General features: G+C 40.5%; 1 protein-coding gene across 4 annotated transcripts in view; it reads left to right on the top strand.

Moving 5' to 3' along the window:
• Positions 1-27,024, top strand: part of Mtus2 (microtubule associated scaffold protein 2) — a 573,095-nt gene that overhangs the window by 213,471 nt on the left and 332,600 nt on the right. For 3 of the 4 annotated variants that reach the window (XM_074043621.1, XM_074043622.1, XM_074043624.1), the window contains exon 5: positions 24,260-24,457. In XM_074043621.1, coding sequence (XP_073899722.1) covers positions 24,260-24,457 — 198 coding nt within the window. The remainder of the gene's footprint in view (positions 1-24,259; positions 24,458-27,024) is intronic. The other variant, XM_074043623.1, reaches the window with a different exon arrangement.

Below are 27,024 nucleotides of genomic sequence, written 5' to 3'. Positions count from 1 at the left end.
AAAAGTTGGAATGCTTTTTCTCAGCTTATATACAACTTTGTTATGAACTATGCTTACTAAAATAAATTTTATTTTGGAGTTCAACCTGTTATGCAAACTTTCCTCTTTAGTGACTTTTTTAAAGCAGGGTGAATCCTTCTCAGTTTTGAAATGTAGACAATGAAATCTTTAGCATATTTTAAAGAGCAAATTGATTGGAACAATTTATACAAGACATTCTGAATGGCTATGGTACTGTTAGAAATTCAGCAAAGTGTAAGCATATGCTCAGTATTCTGGTGTGAGAATTCTAAAATGGCCATGTTATTTTCTCCCCTGTGACTTTTGCTTTTTTGGTACCAAAGCATGTAATAAGAACTGGGCATGTGGCTCACACCTGTAATCCCAGCAGAGATTGAGAGGGTCACAGTTCTAAGTCTCAAGACCCTATCTCAACCAATAAAAGCTGGGCATGGTGGCACAGGCATGTCACCCCAGCTATGTGAGAAACATAAATAGGAGGATCTCAGTTTGGGAATAAGCATGAGACCCTATTAGAAAAATAGCTAGAGATAAAAGAACTGGAGGGCGTGACTCAAGTGGTAGAGTGCCTGCCTAGCAACTGCAAGGGCTCAAGTTCAAACCCCAGTAATTGCCAAAAAAAATATAATAATTCTAAATCATTCTCATTTGTGAATGAATGATTTGAGTTCTAACACATGCCATCGCTGTGAAGGATGTTAGGGTGAAATCCTCTGTATACCCATGAGAGTTACAGGACCTTCTCTGCCTCTTCATATTCTAGCCAGGCTCAGTGCTAGAAAGAATGCGGCCTGGGGAGCAGTGATTCATTCTGACTGTATGGAGCGCTGGTGTGGGTCGTGAGGACAAACGTGAGGGAAGGCTTATTCTGGACTGGCAAGGGCAGGCAGGCTTCCTGGAGGAATGGCAGCTGGGCCTGGATGAACTCACAGGATGGACACAGAGAAGTAGGGAGGTCTGTGTGGGAAAAACGTGACAGAGACATGGGAGTTTGTAGCTCTTTAGGAAATGGACCAGTTTTGGTTTTGTTTTGGGTTTTTTGGTGGATGTAGAGTGTGTGGATTGGGTACCACTAGAAACAAAACCAGATGGAAATTTGGAGCCAGATTGTGATGAGATTGCAGTGCCAGGCTGAGCTTGGAGAGGATTTATTTATTAATTTTGGTTTGGTTTTGAGAACTTTTTTGGGCAGGGAATTGAAAACCTTTAGAATTTTAAGTAGAGAATTGACATAATTGTATATTTTGAAAAGCTAAGTTAATGAGACAGATAATGGTAGGGAGAAAGCTACTATCATTGTGTAAGCATGAGATAATAGTCTTTGTGTACTTCTTTCATATTTTCTAGCTTTTTATGATGCCACATATTACTTTCATGACCATGATAACTTTAAGTGGAGGATCCACTACTTCAGGAGTCAGGAGGCACATGGAGAGGGTGTGTGGTCTCCTGCTCAGTCCTGGTGCTGAGTCTTCTGGAGTCTCTGTTAGACACTTAATATGCACCTCTCTCAGTTTCTTCATCTCTAAAATAAGAATAATAACAGAGCCTAAAAAATTTGATTATTGAGAGGATTTAATGGGAGCTGTTAAGGTAGCACCTGGCATTTGATCAGCAAATCAAAATACCTTACCTGGACTCCATGGCCTCCGAATCCAGGTCGCCTCCCTGGAGCCTATTGGTCCCTCTTTCCGTTTTCCCACTGCACACGGTCCTTGTGCCTCCATTTGGTTCTTCAAGCATGTCATACTCTTTCTGATTTAAGATTCTCTGTACTCATTAGGTCTTCAAAAACACACTTCTTCCAACACTCTCCAAGGCTGGCTCTGTCACCTCCTTTAGGATTCAACTTAAAGGTCTCCACCCAAGAAACAGACTACCCTGGTCACCCTCTCTCCAGTGCCTCTCCCCAACCAGATGCATTCTAATGCACTGTCCAGTGTGTTTCCTTCACTGCTTTCATCATGGTCTGTAATTATCTTCTCTGCTTTTACATATTCATATCTCTCATTCCACTGCAGTGCATAATATATGAAAACAGGAATTTAAAACCTCGGTATCTGTTGAATCAGTGTTAGTTATAGCAGTAGAAGGTATTGCTATTTTTTCCTGTCATTGTTAAGAAATGATAAGCTTCTGTTTGGGAGCTGGGTGGGCCAATTAAAGGCTAGGTAGTAAATATTTCAAGCTTTTTGGTTTTACTTGCAGCTCCTCAACTCCACTGTTGTAGGTTGAAAGTAGCCACAGATTTTGCAAGAACTGGTGCTAGTCCATGGGCTATAGTTTGCTAAATGACTATTGTTTGAGTCAATCAGCTTTGAAATGAAACTTTATTCAATGAGGTATTCATTCAGAGATGTTCTGAGGACCTGTGCTGGTCTGTCTGTTCAGGTTACACAGATTAAATATATAGACCATGCTTTTGTGGGTATATAAAGAGAGAAATCAATCATTATCACAGAGACCTGTTCAGAATGCACATAGGGAGGGTTTCCCAACACAGCTTGGGCAGAGAGGAGCTCTGGAAAGATTTTCTAAATAAGGAAAATTGTGCTAAATTTTGAAGGATAAATAGTTGTGTTGGATTTTGAAGTAGGTGGAAAGAGAGAGGCTATCATCTGGGGTACTTAGGATCACTTATAGGGATCAATTACACAGTAGTGTAATTGGGGGATGTTGGGTAGCATTGGAGGTAGTGGTGGACTTTCATTATTTGACACACAGAAAGTTTGAGGTTCCTAAGTGACATTTAGATAGAAATTTCCAAAAGGCAGTAATTGGGGCTAGAGAGTAATTGGGGCAGTAATTTTGTCTGAGACAAAAATATTCATCTTAGGTAATTACCCCAAAAATGTGAGCTGAAGCCAATAGAAGGGCTCAGGGAAAGAGAGGAAGGGTTTAATAAGAAGGTCAAGTGGGCAGCTTAACGTCCATGGTTAAGGGGAAAATGAAGAGAAAAGGCAGCAAGGGACAAGGATACTGTGGGGGAAGAAAGAGGGACAAGGAGACACCAGGAAAAGGTAATGAGTGAGTCTAAGGAAGAAGGAGATTCCAAAGTAGAAAATGGTCAACACTGTCTCACAGGAGAGAGCACAAGTAAAAATGCAGAGAGGCTGTTGGGATTGGAAATTAGGCAGCAGTTGGTGACCTAGTTCTGAATGAGCAATTTTTAGTAAAACATGGGGGTGGAAGTCACATATTAATAGGTTGAGAAGTGAATGAAAAGCAGGAAAGGGGAAGCAGTGAGAATAGACTGCTGTTTCTAAAAATGTGCCAATGGAGAAACAGCCATGAATGTTAGCTGGAAGGGAGCAGCTGGGGTTCATTTGCTCTGTAGAGTGTGACAAGCATTATTGGAACTAATTTGAAATAGAGGCCCATGGAAAGAAACTGGTAACAAGGGTGGTGGTGACTATTGGAGTCCCCTAGAGGGTGATGAATAATAGGATTGTGACCACACCCAGAAGGGTGAATATTGGGATATAAGTGGAACATTGATTCTTCTAAGACAAAAGAAGGGAAGAATAGATAAAAACAGACTGGCCAAATTGTTGATTCCTATGTTAAGAATGAGAACAATTTGTTGGAATCAACTAAATGCCACATTACTATTACATCTACCACTGAAGAGGAAATCATCTGCAGAAGCCAAACTGGTGGATTACTGAGATGGTAAAAGAGAACATGGCTTAATCACAGATGCTTTGACATCTTAGAGGTGGCACTTAGCTTTGAAGCTGCAGCAGAACCATTCAGTTTGTTCTATTGTTTGTCTTATGATGAATCTCAATGTTACCCATTTCTCAGACTGTTGAAGTAGATATTGGCCATGGCTCTATTTTCATTGTGCATTGAGTAAATAAAGTCATCTTGTCTGTGGCTTTCTTTTTTTTTTTTTTTTCCTTTTTTTTCCGGTGCTGGGGACCGAACTCAGGGCCTTACACTTGCCAGGCAAGCGCTCTTCCACTGAGCTAAATCTCCAACCCCAGTGTGGCTTTCTTTAATTGCAACTAAGCATGCCCAATAATGCTGTGGAAAAACATGTGAAAAGTACAAATTTTCTTAACCCAGTCCAAGAAAGCCAGCTCTCCTCTATTTATTTGGAGAAGTATTGCTTTTATATTGAGTCAATATTTGTTGGGTCTATGGCCATACTACCTGAATGCCCTTGATCTCATCTGTTCTTGGAAGCTAGCAGGGTTGAGCCTGGTTAGTTCTTGGATGGGAAATCATCTGGGAATACTGGGTGCTGTAGGGTTTTGGCTCCCTCCCTTCTTCCCTCTCTCACAGCGTCTGCTGGGTGGAGGTGTGTGGCTCCAATGGAAGAGTACCTGCCTAGCAAGTGTGAGGCTCTGAGTTTAAACTCTGGTATTTAAAAAAAAATTCATTGAGCACCTGCTATGTGTGAAGGTATCTTAGGCATTGAAGATATGAGTAAGATGGAAGAGGTTCTACAGGCAACTGTGAGACAGTGTGGTTGGATGCAGCAATGGCAAAGTTGTCAGAGATCAGGAGGACTTAGGAAGTGAATCTGAATCGGAGTAGGGTCTGGGAAGTTTCTCAGGTACGGTGTAGTATGAAGAGCAAAGAGTCTGAGGTGTGGTCTCAAGGGATGAGGGCATCAAAAGAATGAAGAAAGGGTATTCCAAAGGGCTGGTATGTGTGAAGATTGGTGTAGATAGAATGTAGAGTGTTGGGGAAGGATGAGCAAAAAGACTCAGGAAGATTGTTGCCTTTTATCTCAAAGCCAGATGGTAACATAGAAGGGTTTGAGCAAGGGGTGGGTAAAATGATATTTCTCTTTTAGAAATATCAGTTGACTGAAGTATAGAGGGCAGGAATGGGGTAGAATGGGGTGGAATAAGAAGGGCCAGAGACAAAGAGACTGTTTAAGATTCTATTGAAGGACATCAGAAAGGGTATCCCAATGGAGGACTATTGATGGAAAGCAGGAGATGGGTTTAGAAGGTGGATTTGATTAACCTTCCATATTAGTCAGGGCTTTTCAGAGAAACCGAAACAAAAGATTCATTATAAAATGTTGGCTCGTGTGATTATGGTAGCTGAGAACTTCCTGCTGTCTGCAAGCTGGAAACCCAGGAAAACTAATGGTATACTTTTAAGAACCAGGAGCAGCAAGGGCAGGAACAGATGAAGCCCCAGCTCAAGTGGTCAGGCAGAGGTGAATTCAGCCTTCCTCCACTTTTTTGTTCTGTTCAGATCCACAGCAAGTTGGATGATTTCCACTTATATCGGAGGGTGCTTCTGCTCTGCTCAGTCCACAAATGCAAATGTGCACAGACACACAGAGAAATAATGTTTTCTCAGATATCAGTGTATCCAATGCCCCAGTCTAGTTAACGCAGGAAGCCATCACTTGTCCTCATCTTGTGGGCCAAGTTCACATCAGAATAGATTAGAAGGCAAAGAATTAGGGAAGAAAAGTCAGGAAAGGGTAATGCCAGCCCCAGCTCACCTCTGCAGCAGAGATCCATTACGAATTCTCCTGGACTTAGCTGATCCATCTGTAGTTGTTTTTGCCTTAAAAATGAGGATGAATAATCTCGATTCTTTGTCCATCTCTCTTTGACCTTTGGCTGGTATGGAATCTCAAGATGTCTGTCCTGCTTCTCAGTGTGTATGAGCACCTAGCACCAAGCTTTATCTTCTGGATTTTATATAATGGAAAGGGACTTAATATAGTTTGGATCTTGACTGTCTCCCTAAGGCCTGCATTCTGAAGGCCTGGTCCTTAGCATGGTGCTGTTGGAAGGTAGTGGAACTTTTGAGAGGTGGAGCCTAGTAGGAGGTTCTTAGGTCACTGGGGGTGTAGTGTGAAGGGGATTGTGGAACCCCAGGCTCTCCCTCTTTCTTAACTTTTACTTCCTGGCCATGAGGTGAGTATTTTGCTCTGTTACATGTTCCCTGGCTTTGGCATCTGGAACCTCCACCAGACCCCCAAAAGGAATGGGTCTACTTGATCATGGACAAGAATCTCTAAAACTGTGAGCCAAGATAAGCCTTTTCTGTTTATAAGTTTGTTATCTCAGGTAGTTTGTTACAGTATTGGAATTCTGACTAACACAGGATTATATCCTTATCTTTATGTACTTGTCTCCTACTTCCTTATTCCAAAATCATGACTTCTAGCACAGGGCCAGAAGTTGGAGAGTACTGAGTGTTTTGGGTACGGCATAGTCTCATGCTGAGTGAGGGGGTGGAATCATACAACAAATGTTTACTGTCCTGTGTTTACTATTCTCGGGATTCCTTTTCCCGTTTCTCTTGGTACCTCATTCTGGTACTTTGGATCCTGTAGTTTCTGTTTGCCTTCTAACAAGATGTCCTCCTGAATTTCCCCTCATCCTTTTCCTGGGATGGATCCATGCGGTCCACCTGTTTATTTTGCCTGAGGACATCTCTAGTAATTTCCTGAGACAGAGTTCAAAGAAAGCAAAGCTGCAAAGTTTTTGCATTTCTGGGAATATCTTTAGTTTTCATTCACTAGATTAAAAAAATAACTTTCTGCATTAAAAATATTTTTTATGAAATGTAAAGAATTCCAGTGTTGCTCAAGAGAAATAATGACAACAGTCTAATGAAATTTTTTGCATGTGACCTGACATTTTTTCTCTCTGAAGGTTTAGAATCTTTTATCCTTGGTATTTTCACAATTTCTGGTTGTGTGTATGAGTATGCACAGACATGCACAGAGGGGTGCCAAACATATAAGTCTGTGTGCCAGGGAAAAAGAGAGAGGGGTTTATCTTGTTGAGCACTTGTTAAACTGTTTTGTGTCTTCAAACTCTGGACAAAGCTTGTGTTAATTCCTGTTAATTTCTGCCTCTTTTTTCTGTCTTTCTTCTTGGAATTTGTTGTTATTTGGTTTTGGACCTCCTTATATGATTGCTTGTGTCATGATCTTTTCCTTGCATGGTTTCGCCCACCTCATGTTTTCCTGCTACATTTTCAACCATCTTACTTAATTTATGTTCTAACTCTTCTGTTGAATTTTTGTTTTGGTACTGTTAATTTCTAAGAATGCTTTTTTAATTTCTTGCTGCTTCTTTTCATAGAAGTTCTTTAGTTTATTATTGCAATATATTCCCTTATTAAGGATATATTTTTAAAAGATTTCTTTCATTGTTTGGATTCTCTTTGTATTTTCTAGGGCAGTTTTTTTCTTTCTTTTTTTTTTTTTTGTTTGTTTTAGGTGGTACTGGAGTTTGAACTCAGGGCCCTGCACCTGGTAGGCAGGTGGTAGAGCCACACTGCCAGCCCTTTTTGCTTTCGTTATTTTTTGAATAAGGTCTGCGTTTTTTCCCTGGAGTGGCCTAGACTGTGATCCTCCTGTTTATGCCTCCTGTGTGCAACATCACACCCAGCTTGTTGGTTATGATGTGATCTTGCTAACTTTTTGCCTTGAACCTCAATCCTCCTGACCTCTGCCTTCCAAGTATTTGGGATTACAGGTATGAACCATTGCACCCCACTGTTTGTTTTATTCTAGAAGATTTTGTCAAATTCTTTGAGATCATTCACTCTTACGGTTGGGTTAGATGAACTTGGAGTTCATTTGTTCTGATTCTTTAGGAGTCTGTTTTCTCCCACTCTGTTTATTGTCAGGGAAGGGAAGGAAGTAAATACCTGGGCACTGGGCACACTCCATGCCAGGAGGAGGAGGTGGTGGTGGGTTCAGGTGCATGGTTCATCTCTCCTTTCTCAGTGCACTTCTTGCTCCACCTGCCCTTGGAGCTGCATCTCTGAGCCTGGCTGTCCTGGCTTGGGAGGTCAGTGGGCAGCTTCCTTTACTGCAGCATTGCTGTCTGCTCTGCCGCAGGCTGCACTTTTCCTCCTCTGCCCGGTAGCTGAGGCTCCATCTGTGATCCATGTTCCAGAAGCTGTGGGAGGACCCAGCTTGGTAAGTACCTGTCTCCATTCTGTTGCTCCAGGTTAACTATATAAAGCACTTACTAGAAAGTACTCAATGAATGCTGGCTGTGATTTTTAATTTTGCCTCTTAAAATACAATTGCTCTTATTTCACAACACCTTTGACTAGAGAGGATTAAAAGAATGGATTTTCTCTGCCAGTCTGAGCTGGCAGTGGTCTCCTGTTCTACTGAAATGAAACCAGGGTTGGTGTCCAGCAGCTCTTAGGGTGCAGCTCTGTGTCGTAAAATGAGTCCATTATTGTAAAAGCATTAATGAAAATTGTGTTTTTACTCCAAGGAAAAGACATCTTATGTCACCATATTATAATTTTCTGAGTAGTTTCCTCAGCAAATTCAGTGCCTGTTTTAATTCTTCTTCTACTGGAAATGCTAAGGCCATTCAAAAAGAGGTGAGTCAGCTGAATTTGATCATGAAAGTTTTGTGCTTTTTTTGATTAGCTCTGAACTGCAGCTGATCTCCCTGAAAATCACTAATATAAATAGGATCTGAGGTTTATCAGTCCTCGTTTATGACTCAATAGTTGAGAACCATGAAAAGATCTAGCATCCGTTAATAGTCTACTAACTCTTCTAATTCTGAAAGATGGGCCAGTACAAGGTCACCCTGGGTTTGGAATACCTTTCGAGATAGTGTCTGTTTATAAGTAGCTCTGACCCGCAACAAAGCCCAGCATTTGCATTTTTATATTACTTGTGCCTTCTTCTGTTGTAGCTGTTTCTTGCCCGTTCCCTCCCCCTCCCACTTTCCAATTCTCTTCTCAGACACAAAGGCTTTGGTTTGTTTATACACTGGAGATTGTTTTATTCTAATCCAGTGGAAAATGTGTCATAGAATATTTGTGAATCTCTGGAACAAACCCAATCACTTTAAATGATATAACAAGACCTAAACGGAAATGCAAATGCAGACACTTGGATCCTATTTATTCTAATGGCCTGAAAATGTTTAATCTTTTTTTAAAGGTCACTATGATGAAGTTTTGGGTCCCAATTAAAAACATAGTACATGAGTAGGTTTATTTGGTCTTGGAGATTATTGTTCACTTAGCCCAGTGTTCGGTTTTTACCTTAGATGCATCTGTTCACAGTCCCCAAAACACTTTCAGTCATTTTGCTTTCTGGTTTGGAGTGTAAATATTGCCAGTGAGCCATCACAATCTGATAAGGGTTTCTTTTGATCACCATTCTCAGGTTATGTACACTGCACAATGAGTTTACAAAGTTGTGTGTGTGTGTGTACTTTCCCCCTTTTGCCTGTCTACCATTACTAGACAGAATTTTAAAATCAAAAGTATAGGGGTTAAGTCCCCTCTACCTGTTCACAACCTTGCCAATTCAGGCACCATGTGTATACCTTGCTTTTTTGTACTGTCCACTTTGCTGGGTTCATTTTGCCAGTCACAGGGAGTGACCTTACATGGTGCCCGACCATTCCATAGAATAGCTTTCCAGTGAGATTTATTTATTTTATTTATTCTTTTTGCAAAAGGGTGGGGATTGAACCCAGGACCTCATGCATGTTGGGCAAGCCTCTACAGCTTGAGCTATGCCCCCCAGTCCTTTGTTTTTGCTTTTGAGACAGGATTCCACTACTTTTTTGCTGGGCTGACCTTGAACTCATGATCATCCTACCTCCATCTCCAGGGGTTGTTGACCTGAACCACCATGCCCAGCTCCAGAGGGCTTTTCTGACCAGCTTGCTAAAGTCCCTACAAACGGTTGTGTTTTCAGGTATGCATGATCTCAGTGAGGCAGAGTTTAACTGCAGTGGTTCCCTTGGAGATCTTCAAAGTATATAGATTTTGGTTTTTGTTCCAGAAATAAAAGAAGATTACCCTTTCCTCACCCCAGCTCCCAGTCAATCAGCAAGACATCAGGCCTTCTCTCTCTGCCTGCTGCTCTTTACCTGATCTCCGGGCCTTCTGATCCAACCCATCCTCCACCCAGCAAATCAGACCCCATTCACCTTACTTTAAAGTTCTTTATTGACTTCACATTGTCATCAAGAGAATGACCACGTGACCAAGTGCCCTCATGTCAATCAATGCTTTTCTAGCCCATCTTTGCAGTGGCCCCACTCCTGGAAATGTCCTCTTCCCTCCCCACTCCTACCTGACTAGCTCCTGTTACCCAGCACAATTCAGCAAAGTCTTCCTCTTCCAAGAACCCATTCCTTGGCAAGCCCTGGCTGAGCCAGGGGACCCCTCTTCTTCTTGCTGCCACAGCTCTGGGCCCATCCCTCTGTCATCCCACTCAGCATATTTTATTGCCATTTTCTACACGCGTGTCTGGTGGTGGTGTTAGCAGGGATGGCGCTTCATTTATTTTTATTTTGTAAGAGTTGGCATGGCACACCATCTGTTCAGTCAGTGTTACTGGAACTCAGTGGAACCAAGTGAAGCCAGAGAGAAGTAGTTCAGCTCTCTTCTTCCCTCTCCTGCTTCTCTGTTTTCACTCTGCTTGAGGTAACTTCATCCCCTGACCCTTTGTGCTGTTCACAAGTGACTGTGGTGCTTGCTGAATGCCTCTGTAGTAGTCATCTGACTTCTGGGTTGAAGGACTGATCTAGTCCACCATCTTTGGCCTAATTTTCTGTATCTTAGTTTCCTTTCTTGGAGCTGGTTATCTAGCAGCTTGCTTTCGGGTGCTCTGTCTCCCTACCTCTTCTCTGCCTCTCTCTCTTTCTCAAACAGCAGTTGTATTGAGATATAATTCACATACCATACACTTCACCAGTTGAAAAGTATAAATTCAATAGTTTTTTCTCCTATTCTCAGAGTTGTGCAAGCATTAGTACAGTGATTTTGGAATATTTCATCACTCTAAAAAGAAACACCAATTTGCTGTCACTCTAGATTTTCTTCAAGCACCAGCGCCTGGCAACCACTAATCTACTTTCTGTCTCTAAAGATTTGTCTTTCCAGACAGTTCAGATAATGGAACCATACCATGTGTGGCCTTTACATGTAGCTTCTTTCACTTGGCTTAATGTTTTCAAAGTTGACCTAATTTCTCACATATTTTATTGCTCTATTAATTTCCTCAGCCTTCCATAAGAGAATACCACAGAATAATTGGCTTAGACATTTTTATTCTCATAGTTCTGGAGGCTAGAAGTCCAAGATTAAGGGACCATTACAGTTGGCTTCTGGTAAGGCTCCTCTCCTTACTAGAAGGAGAGGACCATCCTCTTACCTGTTCTCTGTACATACAAGAAGAGTAATAACTGCTGTCTCTTCCACCATAAGGGCCCCACCCTTAAGATCTCTTTTAACCTAAGCTACCTCATTATTGGTTATGTCTCCAAGTACAGTTACAATGGGGGCTTGGGCTGCATCGTATGAATTTTGGGATGATATATTTAATTCCATAGCAGTTTCTCTTTATTGTTAAATAACACTTCATTATATGGCTATACCACAATTTATTCATCAGTCAGAGATTTGTGTTGTTTTGACTTTTTGCTATTACTAATAATGCCACTGTGAACATTTTGCATAAGTTTTTGTTTTGTTTTATTTCTCTTAGGTTGATACCCAGGATTGGGATTGGTGGATCATATGTAACTGTATATTTAACCAGTTTTCCAAAGTGGCTGCACCATTATACATTCTTACCATCAGTGTGGGATTTTCCAGTTTCTCTACTAACTCTCCAAAACTCATCTCTGCTTTTTTCATCATAGTAGGTGTGTAGTAGCATCTAATTGAGATTTTTTTACACTTCCATCATGACTCATGACATTGAGGGGTTTTTTTGTGCTTATTGACCTTTTGTGTATCTTCTTTGGAGAAATGTTTATTCAAACCCCCTTTTCCCATTTTTAAATTTGGCTATGTTTTTAATTACTGAGTTGAGGAAATCCTTTAAATATATTTCAGTACAAGCACCTCATCATGTACGTTACTCTTGATTCTTTTCATTGTGTAGGTTGTCTTTTCCTTTCTTGTGTCTTTTGAAAGAAAATTTTTAATTTTCATAATGCCCAATTTATTTTTCTTGTGTTACTTATGCTTTTGCTGACCCACTGAAGAAAACTTTGCCTCACTCAAGTTTCTGAAGACTTATGCCTATGTTTTCTTCTAAGAGTTTTATAGTTTTACCTTAGATCTAAGCCTATCATCAATTTTAAGTTAAGTTTTATTTTTAGTATGAGGTGCTCTTCAAGTACGTTCCTTTGCATGTGGATATTCACTTGTCCTAGCTTGGACATCCTCTTTTAAATGATAGTTATTTGGTTTTGTTGAGACATTGAAATCATCTATAGTTGATGGAGACTTTATCCCAACTTCTGGTTGGTAGCTCATTCCTTATTAGTAGTCTAGGCCTGTCTGTCTCATTGTAATCACTCTTCATACACAATGACTTTCCCACTTATTTCTAAATTCACAGTTCTTATACAAGTGTTGAGGTTGCTACTCAAGCCAGAGATCTACAACTCTAGGGTAATCAGCTATCCTGGTTTACTTGATACTGAAGAGTTTCCCAAGATGTAGGACTTTTAGAACAAGAACTGGGACAATCCCCATGTAAAACTGAGGCATCACGTGCTGGTGGAGAGACTGTCCCATTGGATTGATCCTTGTCTTCAAGTCCAAAAATCACACATATGCCAGCTGAAAGGTGGAGATGGAGGGCCCATTTGCAAGGTTGCTCACTTACAGGACTTAGAAGATGGTGCTGGTTCTTGGCAAGAGGCCTTAGTTTCTTCGCAGTTGGTCCATACACAAGGTTACTCAATTGTGCTCATGACATAGTGGTCAGCCTCCCCCAGATGAGCAGCGCAAGAGTCCAAGGAGAAAGCTGAAATGTCTTTTCTGATGTAGCCTCAGAAGTCTCACACCCTAAGTATTCCATTAGTCATCTCTGGCTCACCAGGAGGGAATGATGCAGAGTTTGATGACATGGAGGTAAAGATGGTTGCTGTGGGTAGGAGAGCACCTTGGTGGCTACTTAATACAGTCTGCCCTCTGGAATCCAGTGATTTGTGCTCCTTATAAAAAACACTCACTCTTGATGTTTCCTGAAATTCTGTTTCTTCAGGGTCTCAGCTCAATGGCCAGAATATTGTCATCTGAATCAGGTCCAGGTCTGAATGAACTCACTTACATATAGTATATCTCATTGAATCTAGTTCCTCTTGAGTCAAAACCGATCAAAAGAAATAAATTATCTCTTCTACCACCTAATAAATACTGGTTAGACAGGCTTCGGACAACTTCTGTAAACTCTCCCATTTAAAAAAGAGGTATAATGGGAGGCACACAGGAGTCATTGGCTCATAAGAATTCTGAACTGTAGTGGGATACATGTTAATGGCTCCTTGATTAGGATGAGGTCATACTACTGCTTGAATGATTTTGCATGGCTCATGTCTCCATGCTCTTGGCTCATGGTTCCACCCTCTTAGTCCTTCCTTCACTGGCAATAAGAGATTTGAGGTTCTTAGTTTATTTTCTGCATGCAGAAGTTTGGTGGTCTAAATAGCTCTTTCCTATTAAGATTATCTCTGCCTATTTCAGTCTAAGTAGACAGTGTTTATGTTGGTAAACTTCTTACAAAGTTTGTGAGTTTCCTATGAATATTACTGAATTCACTCCATCAGGTAAAAGTGATCCCCAAAATCACTTCAAAATAAGCCTTTCTCTAACTTTGGCTTCTGTTAAAGGACAACAGTCTTCACGTCCTTAGAAGCCTTATTGTTGAACAATTACAATTATTTTACCTGTCGCCTTAGCTCATTCTGAAGTCTTATCAAAAGGTTATGCAGAATTATCTTTGGCTTCACTAGACTGTGTCATTTGACAGAGGCCTGAATATGGTCATTGACCAAAAGCCATTTCTTAATTTTGGTATTGTTTCCCACCTGGAGAGGCTGGCAACTTTAAAACCTGGTAAGTCCTAAATCCGTTTTGTTTATAACAGCCCCTTTACACATCTTTACTTCTTACCAGGAAGAGTAAGAAGAAGCTAGGTAGCACCTTTAGCATTCTGCCTTGAAATCTTCTTATCTCGATTCTAAGTTAATTAGGTATGGTCTCTCCATTCCATATTCCAGCAGTAGCATCGTGGCTACATCTTCTACCATGGATTAGCAAAGATTCCCTTGCCTTCCTTTAAATTCCCGTGGGCAGGTTTCTCAAGGGGCATAACTTCTTATAAAGTCTCTGAAGCTTTTAGGCTTCACTACTGTTCTTCTCAGAAGAACAGCCTGGCTCAAAAACCATTGCTGTGTAATTGCATTCATGTTAAGGTAGCACCTGTTGTCCAAGTGCCAAAATCTGCATCAGTTTCATGCTGCTGGATTGCAAATCACCCCAAATCTCAGTGGCGTAAAGCTGCAGTAGTCATTTATCATCTTATCATCTAATGGTTTCTGGGGGCTGATACTGCCTTAGCGCCTTCATGAGGCTGTGGTCAAATTTTGCTAGGTCTTCAATCATCTGATCATCTGAGATGAAGTGGCTGACAAGTTGATACTGACTGTTGGCAGGAGGCCTCAGTTCCTCCCACTGAACCTCCACACAGGACTGTTTAAATGTCCTCATTGCATGGCTAGCGTCTCCTTCAAAGTACAATTAGCAGGAGGAAGAATCTGCATATCTTTTATGACTTACACTCAGAAGTCACACAGTGTCACATCCACAGTATTTCATTAGTCACCTCAGTCAGTCCTGACTCACTGTTAAGAATCACGGTAGAGCCATTTTGGAAGCTGGCTACCATGAACCTTGACCTATGTTCTGTTTTTTTTTTTCCAATTTTGGTGGGGAAATGCTCTTTGCAATGGCAACAAGAGTGGAATTAATAGCAAAATAAACTATGTAAGCATTAGGTGTTTATTGCATATCAGACAATGTGAGAAGCTCTCTGGGTGGCATTTCTCTTTTATCATGACAATGGGTAGGGGACTTATCCTCATTTTCACATGAGGAAACTGAGGTTCAGAGATCAGACACTTGATAGCAATTGCATCAAATCCAAATCTGCAGGATGGCCCCAAAATGTGCTACTTCTCCTTGCTTTGTTTAACTGTGTCCTTTTCTCCTTTGGGAGAACTGCAGCCTTAATACCAAAGGATTTTGTTTCCAGAGTTTTGTCCCAGCATGAAGAAAGCTTGGTAAAAACAGTAGCTGTTGTTCATATTCTCAAGCAAGGTGAAGTGAGGCAGCTCTGCTTCTTAGCCTCTCTGCAGAACACCTGGGAAAGAAGAAAGTGTTCACAAAAGTCACCAGGAAGAACCAAAGTAAAAAGAAAAATTGTCCAACAATATATGTAAACATGCTAGGGAAAAACACATCAAGTACAAAATTGTAAGGAAAAATTGCCCTTGAATAAAAACCATGAGTCATTCTGGTTGATGATCTTTTTTTTTGTTTGTTTAACCACTCAATGTCTGCCTTAATTAGAACATTAGAACAGCTACTTGTGTGCTTCAATTGTAGCTTTGTCAAACAAATTAGAAATGACATTGATTTTGCTAGCGTTTTGTTGGTCCTACTTAAAGTGCTCATTTTATAAGTGTTTCTTATACTAGAGGTCCATTTTTAAAATGTATTTTACAGTAACATTTCCAGGTATTATTGTAATTGTTAAGTACACATTAATTATACATCTTAATGGGTTTTGCTGTGACATTTCCATACACGGATATATCATGATTTGATCACATCCACCCTCCCAGTTACTCTTCTATCCTCTGCTCTCTCCTCCACCCTCACCCAACTTCCTTAATATTCCCTGGCAGGCCTCCTACTACTTTCAGATCATCTTGGTTTTTTTAGTTCTAGCTTCCATATATGAGAGAAAACTTGCAATGATTGTCTTTCTGCGTCTGGTTTATTTCGCTTCACACCATGACCTCTACCTCATGGTGGTCTTGCTTGCATTTAGCATTCTCTTTTTCATAGTCCTAGTCTTGCCTCTGTTCTGTCCCCACCCTCCCTCTATCTTAGTCTGTGGATCTCTACCAATACGGAGTGCACACCTGTGCTCCCCGGCTTGCCAGGCACTTCCACTTGGTGAACCACCTTTCTTTGTTTCTGAACTTCCACAGCACCTTGTGAAGTGCCTTCCCCATGGAAGATGTCTGTGGCTGCACATTGAACTGGGTTAAAACGTCTACTTTCTTAACGTCTTCATTTCACTGCCTGGGATGTCAAGAAAGTTGCACAATGATGGATGACTCTTTGTCCTTATAATACTGAACCATTAACAGGCACTCCAATCTGATTCTAGTAGATTGTACTATTTTTTGAGCACCACAAAGTCATAATTTAAAAGAGAATCAGTACAAAAAGGAAAAAGCCAAAACAAATATGATTCAACTTTCATTGAAATGAGAGGATTTGCTTTCTTCAAAGAATTTACCTCTCAGAAGAAAAATATTATTACTTTGAAAGAGCAACACATCTCAAACTTTCAATAGGCAGCAAAATCTCTTTTGTTGCTCAAACAGGAATTTTCATCCTTTGTTTTTTTTTGGCAAAATCTTGTCAGAATATAAAGCCTTGATAAAATAAAAGGAATTCATTCCCTTTAGCTTCTTTGCATGAGAATTGAATATTTGATCCTAGTTTTCTAATGTTTACTAACTTAAAAATTTATTTTAATTAGTGTCCCCATCATTTGATCTACTGTACAAAACCTTTATAGAGGACACACAAGGACAGATCAAACTTTCTGAAAGGGGCACTTTAAAAATAAAGATATTGAATCAGTTTTGGAAAAGGCATCACTATGTCTTAATTTTATTTCTTTCACTTTTTGGTGATGCTGTGGTTTGAACTCAGGGCCTTGTACTTGCTAAAGAGGTGCTTTACCACCTGAGCCATGCCCCCGGCCCCTTTTGCTTTAGTTATGTTTTAGGTAGAGTCTCACTTTTTTTTTTTTCTTGAGCTTCCTTCTTATGCCTCCTGTGTAGCTGGGATGACAGACACATAGCACCACATCCAGATTATTCATTGAGATGGGGTCTTGCTAAATTTTTGCCTGGACTGGGCATGAACCAAGATCTTCATGATTTTTACCTTCTCTAGTAGCTGGGATTACAGGCATGAGCTACCATCCAAGGCATTGATTCTGTTTCTTAAGTGGGCATAAAAATTTTATATTGTATTTTAAACTTTTGATATGATAAAACAATTTATTGAGATATAATTCACATATTACATATAATTCACCTTTTAAAGATAAAGGTGGTTTTTAATATATTCAAAGAATTGTGCAGCCATCACCACAATTAATTTTAGAACATTTTCATTGTCCCCAAAAGAAATCTGTATCCATTAGCAGACCCTCTTCATTTTCCCCAAACTGCAGCCCTAGGAAACTACTAACATGCTTTCTATCTCTTTGGATCTATCTATCTTGGACATTTCATATAATAGAATTATACAGCATGGGCCTTTTGTGTTTGGCTTTAGTATTCTCAAGTTTCACCCATATTGTGGCATGTTTCAGTACATCATCTCTTTTGGGCTGAGAATACCCTGAGTCTAGGTTTTCCACACCGTGTTTATCCATTTGTCAGTTGAGGGGCCTTTGATCTATTATGAATATTGCCACTGTGAAAACTGATGCGCAAATTTTGTGTGGACCCATATTTTCATTGGGTATACCTAGAAGTAGAATTGTTCAGATACATGATACCTGTGTATTTCAGAGAGCATCTTGGTGAGGCTTTTGAATTGTGGCTTTAGTAAATATAGATTTATATTTTGGGTGCCTTTAAAGCAAAAGATCCCCAGGAATTCTTTTTTTTTTTACCCTAACGGGCAAATTTGAACAAGAAATTGTTGTTGCCATAGGCTTGTGCAGACAGCCAATTATTGGCAATGGCCCAAGAGTATAGGAATGTGCAAATGGGACCAACTTTTGCCCAGAGCATCCAGGGTTATACACTGCCTAAGGTTTGTACTTTCAGTCTTGTTAGGTACTGGATGTTTGTTTCCCCATAAACTTTCATGTTGAAGCTCTACTCTCCAACGTGATAGTATTGGGAGTTGGGCCTTCGAGAGGTAACTAGATTTCGATGAGGTCATGAGGGAGGAAGCCCCATCGTGAGAATATAAGAAGAAGGGTCACCAGAGTGTCCTTCCTCTGTCATATTGAGGACAAAGCAAAGTGGCTGGTGGCTGAAGGCCAGGAAGAGAGCCCTCACTAGAATCCAACCATGCTGGCACCCTGTACTTGGGACTTCTGCCCTCTAGAATTGTGCAACATACTTTGTTTTAGAAGCCTGAGCTCACTGAGATTGGTCCTATCTTGTATCAGAGAAATCTTGAGTAAGGGCTGAAAATGGAAGCTCTCCAGTGAGCTTTTTCATGGGCAGTGGAGACAGTTTCATCTGCAATGTGTATCGACTCCCATTGCTGTTCATTGGTTGGTTTCAAGTGGCTCTCCCAAGCCACTCCACATAACCAAGGAGGTTAGAAAGGAGTTACATCCTATAACACTGTAGCATTAGGGAAAAGAGTGAGGAAAGGGGAGGCCTTCCCCTCCTGTACATGGAATATGCTAGACCGCCCAGGCTTGGCTCTATCCTATAGCAAGGAGGTATTGGTAGCTGTGCTAAACTTACAGTTTGCTACTTCTTTGACCTGATGCATAACAGGGACCTGAGTATGGAAGGTCACAGGCTCAGGGCAGGTAAGGGCTTCTTTTTCCAGAAAAGGTCAGTGTGTTGCCAGTCTCTGCCATTCTTATGTTGTATGTGGCAGGGCCAAGGGTACACTTCATTATATCAGAAGCATGGGCAACTTATAGTCATTACAGGTGGGATGGAGATACCAGAAAGCATGCAAGGAGATTTCTAAAGCTTCTACAGTGAGGGAGTCTCTGAGGGAACCAAAGGGAATGCATGCTGATTGCAGTTTGGACACAGATTCTAGAGCCTTTTGGTGGAGGGAACCTAATTAAATCTGACCTTCAGTAAAACTAACAATGAGGAATATTTTTACCTCTTAAACCTAAAAGAGTCTAAAAGATCCTGGGTTTCTTTTAATATTTCAGGTGCTGATAGGATCATTAGCTGTTTCTTGACAGTGTCAAGGATAAAGTGGCCGTTGGAGTACCAAATAGTTTTCAGGAATTTAAGCGAGGGACTTTGCACTGTGGATAGGGCAATGGCCTGTTCTTTTTGTGAAGTTCTTTGTGTTTATTGAATGTCTCGAATGAATGTGTCAAATGAATGTCCTCAGAGGGTTATATCTCAGTACCTGATGCGATTAAGATCTTCCTTGCATAGCTTCTGTGTGATGGCAAGGATATTGAGGTAGCCACAGGGCAAAGATACATTTATCCTTTTGAAGATAAAGGAAGACTGTGACTAAGAAACTGTTGAAATAGGAACTGAACAGAACGTAGTAGCCAAATCTACAATAGCAAGAGATTTTCCAGTTATTTATCAGTTGAGTCAGCAATTTCAATACTGTTGTGTCTGCAGGCTTTAATGAGTAGCACCATGGCATTAAAGTTGCATGATCCATTGTGAGATGTCACTTGCTCCAAGTAAAGAATAGGCCAAATTGGGTTGTTAAATGGAAACATTCTGGAGGCCTGTAAAGGGTTTCAGTCCTTACAATCCCTGTTTAAATTTAAGGTCAGCCAAATCAACTAGTTTATCTGGGGACATGCTCCATGGGGGTCCCTTTTTACCAAGCCAATTTGTAGATTTCAAAACTTAATTCTATTTCAATTTGTTAATCATTAGGTCACAGATCTCATGCCTCCTATGGGATAATTTAGGACAATGGATGCTATGGCTGCAGGAAATTTTGGAAAGAGAATTCTTGTGGCTATTTTGAAAGTAATTTGGGGCCCTCTTACTTTTGTTCAACAACTCTCCTAAGATTGTAGAATTTTAATCTGTAAATGATAGGTTTATAGATTAAGGCTGTTATGCAGTATAATCATATGGGTACCTTGAAGATCCCTAGAGATACCTGTAGTTTGAAACCAGAATTAAAGCCATGAATTCTTGCCAACTGGAACATTAAACTGATGTTGAAGTTAATTAAGAACCTATATTGTGGAGGTAAAAACACAATCAATGCCCTTTATCTCTTTTGTATAAACTTTGTAAATTTTTAGTAAATTTTGGGGTTTCATCCTGGTCCAACTATGGCCCTTTGTTCCAGTTTTTTGTTTCCTCTTACATGTCTAGGTTTCTTTCTCTCTCTTTCCTTCCACCCATCATTGTTGAAAAGATCTCTGTACCTTGCTTCTATTTACACATTCCTTCCTCCACAAAGCTTCAAGTCAGTACTGTTGGGAATAGGGTTTTCCCTGGCCATGGATGCATTATAGGACCCTAGGTTTAAGTAGATTCTTCTGAGTTGACTCATTCACTGAGCCCAAGGTACCTGAGGTTCAGGAGTTTTGTAGCGACAGAGACAGACGTAGGCATCAGCACAGCTAAGATACTTAGGGATCCCGCAGAACCATCTGCTTACAGGAATGCACAATTCAGCATTCCACACAATGGCAATATTTTTCTTTTTTTCCTTTTTTGCTCCTACCTAGTGGGCCTGAACCTTACATATGACTTAGTTGTTCCCCTGAGTGCTCAATAGATCTGGAGCCAATACCTAGTTAAGACTCTGGGTAGCCTTTCCCTGAGTCTAACATCAGACATGACTTCATTCTCAGACAGAGACGTAGGTCCAGACTGAGACAGACCTACCCTGCAGCCACCTTTAGAAGGGCCCTACCTTAATCCCCTATTCCTGTTTGTAAAAACCAACTGATTGTCAAAATGTCCAACTTAGGTCAACAGAAACTATGACAGAAGCTCTGAAGAATTCAATGCAGTCAGCAGGAGAGCAGCAACTTTTAAGAGGGCTGTACCCTCATGACATAATCACCTCCCAAAGGCCCCACTTCCAGTTACCATCACATGGGGGGCGGTTAGGACTTCAACCTGTGAATAGTGGAGGCACAAAAAAGATTTACTCCATAATATTAGGCTTGTTTAAGAAGTAGTAAGGACTACATATTATTATCAGTAAGTCCCTTTCATAAGAAAAAGGATTAAATTAAGGCGTATTTGATCAGAGTTGCTGAGGGCAATTATTTCCTAGAGAGAGTTGGCATCTTCTGTAGAAGTTTTCAAGGTCTGGCCCAGGGACCACTTGAACCAGAATCACTAAGGCGCTTGTTTAAAAGGCAGGTTTTTGAGCTCCTCTCTAGATGAGCTTTCATGCAGAGACTGGTGGAGGTATTTGATTTATAGTGTGGGCTAAATTAATGTTGCATAAGCATGGCTAATGAAGACTTCAACTAAACATCATTGAATAACACATTGTTGAAGTCACTGTCATAGGTACTAGTGGCATAAAAACAATAAGACTTGCTCCTCCAAACCCTGAAGGCATGTATCCTGTTTGAGATTAATCTGGTAGAAGGAGAAACTATATAGTAACTTCAATATAGATTACATTAAATTAACAGAAAAATTGTGTACATAGCATTGTGACAAAGGTGTACTCCTGTGAGTAGCCTACACACACACACACACACACACACACACACACACACACACACACCACAAAGAACAGTATAGTCTTTCTTCAGTTTCCATGGGGGATTTGTTCCAGGATCCCCCAAAGGGGATCAAAAATCCATAATGCTCAAGTTTCTTGTATAAAATGGCATAGCATTTGCATAGAACCTAGCAAACACATCCTCTTGGATAATGTATCTCCCAATGATTTATAATACACAATATGAAGTAAAAGCTATGTAAATAGTTGTTATACTGTATCATTTAAGCATGTTCAGTACAAATGCAATGCTCCCTAATATTTTTGGGGTTGATTAAATCTAACAGATGTTGAATTAATTCCACAGATGTGGAAACTGTAGATACAGAGAACAGACTGTATGTCTTTATAAAAAGGAAAAGGAAGCACTAGACTAGGGGAAAGAGAAAGCTAATAATAATTTTGAGTTATTTCCCATGTGTTTGGGGTCCTGTGCTATCTTCCCCACTTTGTGTGTTCAATGACTACCTTTCCAGAGATGGAATGAACTATAATTGAATGCAGGTAAGGATGGAGTAGGATTCATTTCTGTCTGAACATGTTTAGTGCCTTTGTTGTCTATGCAATGATTTATCAAACTTAGCTTTTATTCCTTAACAAATATTAAACGAATGCTTACCATATGCACAGGCACTTGTTAGGAATACTGGCTTTTCCGTCTTTCTCAAATACTTTGTTCATTTTCTTCTCACTTGATTTTGTTTAACCTAAAGTCAATTATTGATCACTTAGTTTAGGACAGAAGTTATAGATAACTGAAAATACTGGTTGAGTATGCCTAATTCAAATATCCAAATCCAAAATGTCACCAAATCCAAAACTTTTTAAGCACTGGTATTCTAACTCAAAAAGTTTCGGATTTTGGAACATCTTGAATTTCACTCAGGTTTTCAGATTAGGGATACTCAATAGGTAAAGCCAAGTAAATATTACAAAATCTGAAAAACTCCTAAATCTGAAACACTTTTGGTCCCCAGCATTTTGAATAGGGGACTCTTAGGCTATGGTACCAACATGCAATGGATTTAGTGTGCATTTAATGCTGAAATTATGTCTGACTTTTAGCAACTCTTTTACAATTTCACAGATAATAATTTAAAATCAATTTGGTGTGAACTTAGCATGAAAATGATATTTGATATATACAGACACTTTCAGTGTTCTTGGGAATATCATCTGAAAGTCTATAAAATGCTATGAGAACAATCTGAAGGCATTAAACGTGGCATTAATGTCAGTCACTGAAGGGCCATTACTACTTGTTAAATGGTGTATTATTTCTTCTATTGCATCCTTGAGCATCTTCCCCAGGCATTAGGACAGACCTGAAATGGGGCTCTTTGCAGCCCCAGCTCCTGATTCTCTTTTCCTTCCATACTTCTGATTCCTCCCCTGCCTACTCCTGACCCAGAACTCAGGACATTGAAGCTGTGTGGATTACCTGGATGCACCTGGCAATGGCCTTACTTTCAGGGGAGCTGAAAGAAGAAGAGTAGAAGAGGCACTTTTCTGTGGGCCCCCATAGATGTGGCATGGCAGTTACTGATTCTCTACATATTTCCAGACAAAGATGCTTTCGAATATAAATTCTTCATTGACTTTTAGACATTAATTTTGCAATGAGTGGGCCATTATTTAAATTAAGTTTAATGTGAAACCCAGTTGATGGATTACTAGACCACGGAGCTGATTAACCACAGAATCAGAATTCCACTGAATGTTCTATGTATAAGCTACTCAGGGTAGACGTGGCTGCAGGCAAAAGTTGTTAACATGACTGGGTGAGGACAATGATTACAGAATATCAAGAAGCTGGGGACTTTTTAATTTAGAGAGTATTTGTGTGTTGACAATAATCTGGTCTCTCTGACGCCCAGACCCTTTTCTCATGTGCTAATGACCATTGCAGTGACCGTTGGTGGAGCCCAGTGTAGTGGTGCTGAGATGCTGGATGTAGAGCAGAAGTTACCATCCTAAGTTACCTTTGGCTTTGCACATATCTAGGAACTCACTGTGAACTTTGGACTAACATAGAAACAGATAATGGAAACAGGAGAAAACCTAACATCAGTATGAGCTCCTACCAAGTTCTGTGGTACGAACAGTATACCCTAAACCTGCGAGGCTGGTTGTATCATCACTCTTCACAGGAGGAAACTGGTTCCCATTGTTAGGACAAGGGCTCAGGGCTACACAGTTAGCAATTGGGAGAGCTCAGCTTTTGGCTGGGCTAGCCCCACTCCTATCCCTGAAATCTGCAGAAGGTTGGTAGGATGGTTCTTCATACAGGCTTCTGTAAGATTCATCACATGCGTTAAAATAACCAGTGAGCCTACACGAGGTTCTTTCCTCATTGTGTGTCAACATTTCTGGTGCATCTCGATCTTACAAAACTAGGGGACTTGTAACAGGAAGTCTTCTCTCTCCAGTCAACATCCTGTGCACTCTAAACTTATACTAAGGTTATCTGTCAGTCTTCCACTCCTCTGCTAATTGGACTGTGTGACCTTCTCCAGGACAGGGGCTGTCCCTCCGCCTCCTAACTTCTCTAAAGCACCTGGCCCACCATACAGGGCCTTTCTCTTGAAGATTCGTTTGTGGATATGAAGAATTGAACCCTACAACTTTAATTTTAGTCCAGTTTTGATACAGCTGCATTGGAATTCACAGTCTGTGGCATTCTCTATCATTCTGTGAACTGAGGTTTTTTTTCTTTTGTTTTGATTTTGGTTTATTTTAGCAGATTTGAAGAAAACCTCCAGTTCAAATGCTGCAAAGTCCAGTCTCCCAAAATCTGGCCTTCGTCCTCCTGGGTACTCTCGTCTCCCAGCAGCCAAGCTGGCGGCGTTTGGCTTCGTCAGGAGCTCCAGCGTCTCTTCGGTGTCCAGCACCCAGTCCGTGGACAGTGTACAGCCTGAGCAGAGCCGACCAGTCACCCGTAAGTGGGGCAAGTGGGTAGGGCAGAGCTGTCACTCGTACCTTTCTGGGGGCTGATCACATGCTGAAGATATATTAACCCACTTGGGTACCTGTGTGCCATTTCTTTGCATGATTACTTAAGAATTCGGATGGACTCCCTTAATCTGTGGTTATTGTTGTTACTTTTTTCTACCCATTCACTTAAGAAAAATAGCCTATTTGGCACTATTCTTTTCTTGAAAATGGGGAATTAATGTGCTAAGAAAAGAAAAATCTGCTCTTCCAATCTAGAAAATCACTTATCCAGGGACTGGGTGCAGAACGCCTTTGGTTCTTGGATTCTAAGTAAGAAGTCAAAGATATTATCACATTGTGCCCTCATGGGACATATTGGGTACTGATTATTAGCTGAAGGAATTAATCACCTATGATTACATGTAAAATGACTTAACATTAATGTTCACACATTGACTTCACACTTAGATTTCTAAAAGATAACTAAATGGTGTGAGAAATGGGAAAACATGGCTGAACCTCTTCAAGTCCAACTCTGGGCAAGTTCCCATAGCTGATATGAAGCCAATCCACATCTGCTTCCTGAGACATAATTGTAGACTGTAACTTGAGGCATGCATTTATTCTAGCCTTCCAGGCTACTGCCCCTGAAGGTCTGGAGGCTGCTCATTCATCTGAGCCTTTGATGATGGACCACATCTCAGGCTTGTCAACTTCAAAGCCATTGTTACCAGATCTAAAGCAACAACATCTCAGATGTTGATTGTTAAGAACTGGCCAGAAGGCCTGGAAAACCTCAGAGGTTTCCATATGAGCAGCTGTTTTGAAGGGATGATAGAAGTTGACTCAAGTTGCAGCAAAGTGAGAGAGAGAGCTTGTTCGTTCTCTCCCTTTTCTCAAATTTACAGGGATGATGTATAGAGCATTTGTATTTTAACATTCATAAATTTTGATCTGCCAACATATTTCTGCACAGAATACCTTACATTTTTCTTAATCTTAATGTGTAAAGTAGTTTCTACAGGCACTTTCTTCCCGAAAGGGCTGTGAGCCTGACCTGCTTTCATATAGACTTCATTGTAAGACCACCACTGCACTTGGGGTTACATCAATACACCATAGCTTTCTGGAAATTTGCAACATAAATATAACAAAGCATCATTTGTAAATGAGTGGTCCATGTTTTGGATATGCATGTGCATACTAACAGTCTAAAGATTTTGAAATACAGGAGCAACGATTTGCCATTGTTTTTAGTAATAAAACTCCTCAATGATATGTTTCTCTTTTTTAGAGAAAGTATGAGAAGAAAAAGAAATCTCATGTATGTATTTTTCCAAAGAAAGAGTTAGGATTTTGATTTCTTAAAAAAAAAGAAATTAAAAAGAAAGAAAGAAACTCAGGGTGAGTTGAGCCATGTTCCCATGACAGCAGCTCTGGCTAAAGGAGAGTTGACAGGTGTGGACAGAATAATTCCAGGTGTGTGTAGGGCACTTCTCACCTCTGCTTTAAAGAGCTCTAGGCAGGGATCCACTGAGCACCCAGGGACAAGAGGTATGTGCCAGAGAAAATAACTCCTAGCTTAAGACTTCGTATTAAAAGTGATATTTACTCTATTCAGAATTGCTTTGTATTTCTAAACACAGTATATTAATCTGCCACTTTCTATATGTAATATGTGTACTTCACCAATAAACCACAGTAAAGCCTCATATGTACTTGATGTCTGAGCACCACTAACCATTAAACCTATTCTTATTATTAGATTTAATGTAAAGGAAAATTGTGCTCCTGTTCTGGAGTGGAGATATGATGACTTGATGGCAGAGACTAAGTAAGCTCTTGGGAGCTAGTTCAGCTCATGGAAACAGCCAAAATGATACCAGAATTCATTCCTTTTCTCTTCTTGGAAAGTTGGCCTTTTACAGACACTATGTCACATAGCATTTATTTTAGGAACACTACTGAAATTAGTGATTACGTCTTAGCACAGTAGGTATCTCAGAATCAGAAACATGATAATGGGAACTATTTGCCGGTGTGTAATTCATATTGCTGATACTCATGCTAATTTGCACCTCTTAACAGTGGCCACACTGACTGTGACATACTGTATTTGGGACACTTTTAAGTGATTCATTATGAATTCATTAGCATTTCCTAGGCTGCTCTGGTTCAATTGTGACTCTTCCTGTGCTGCCTTCCTGGGTCCTGAGGGACAAGTGATAATGAGTGTGGAGAGGGGACCCCATGCAGCCCTCTGGACATGAGAAGAGCCATTAGGGTCTCGGCTGTTTTGTGTAGACTCTTCCCAGGGTGCCTGCACTCAGGCTGTGGGCCATTAGTCCAATCCCACTTGGGCAGAGGCTTTCCAAGTCAAGGGCACATCTATGTCTTATGTTTTCTACACATTTTTGGTAAGTGGAGAAGACACAGAGAAGTGAATTATGTTCATAGGCCATAAGAACTTCCGGGAATTATGTTCCAGGCCCCAGTGCTTCCTGGTATAGCTGGGTGCTGTGAGATCAGCATGCCATGACCTGGTCTCCTCTGGTTCATTCTTAAAGCTGA

The sequence above is a fragment of the Castor canadensis genome, chromosome 10, assembly GCF_047511655.1.
Source record: "Castor canadensis chromosome 10, mCasCan1.hap1v2, whole genome shotgun sequence".
NCBI lineage: Eukaryota > Metazoa > Chordata > Mammalia > Rodentia > Castoridae > Castor > Castor canadensis.
Note: the sequence above shows the minus strand (reverse complement) of the source record. Positions and strands in the feature narration are given on the sequence as shown.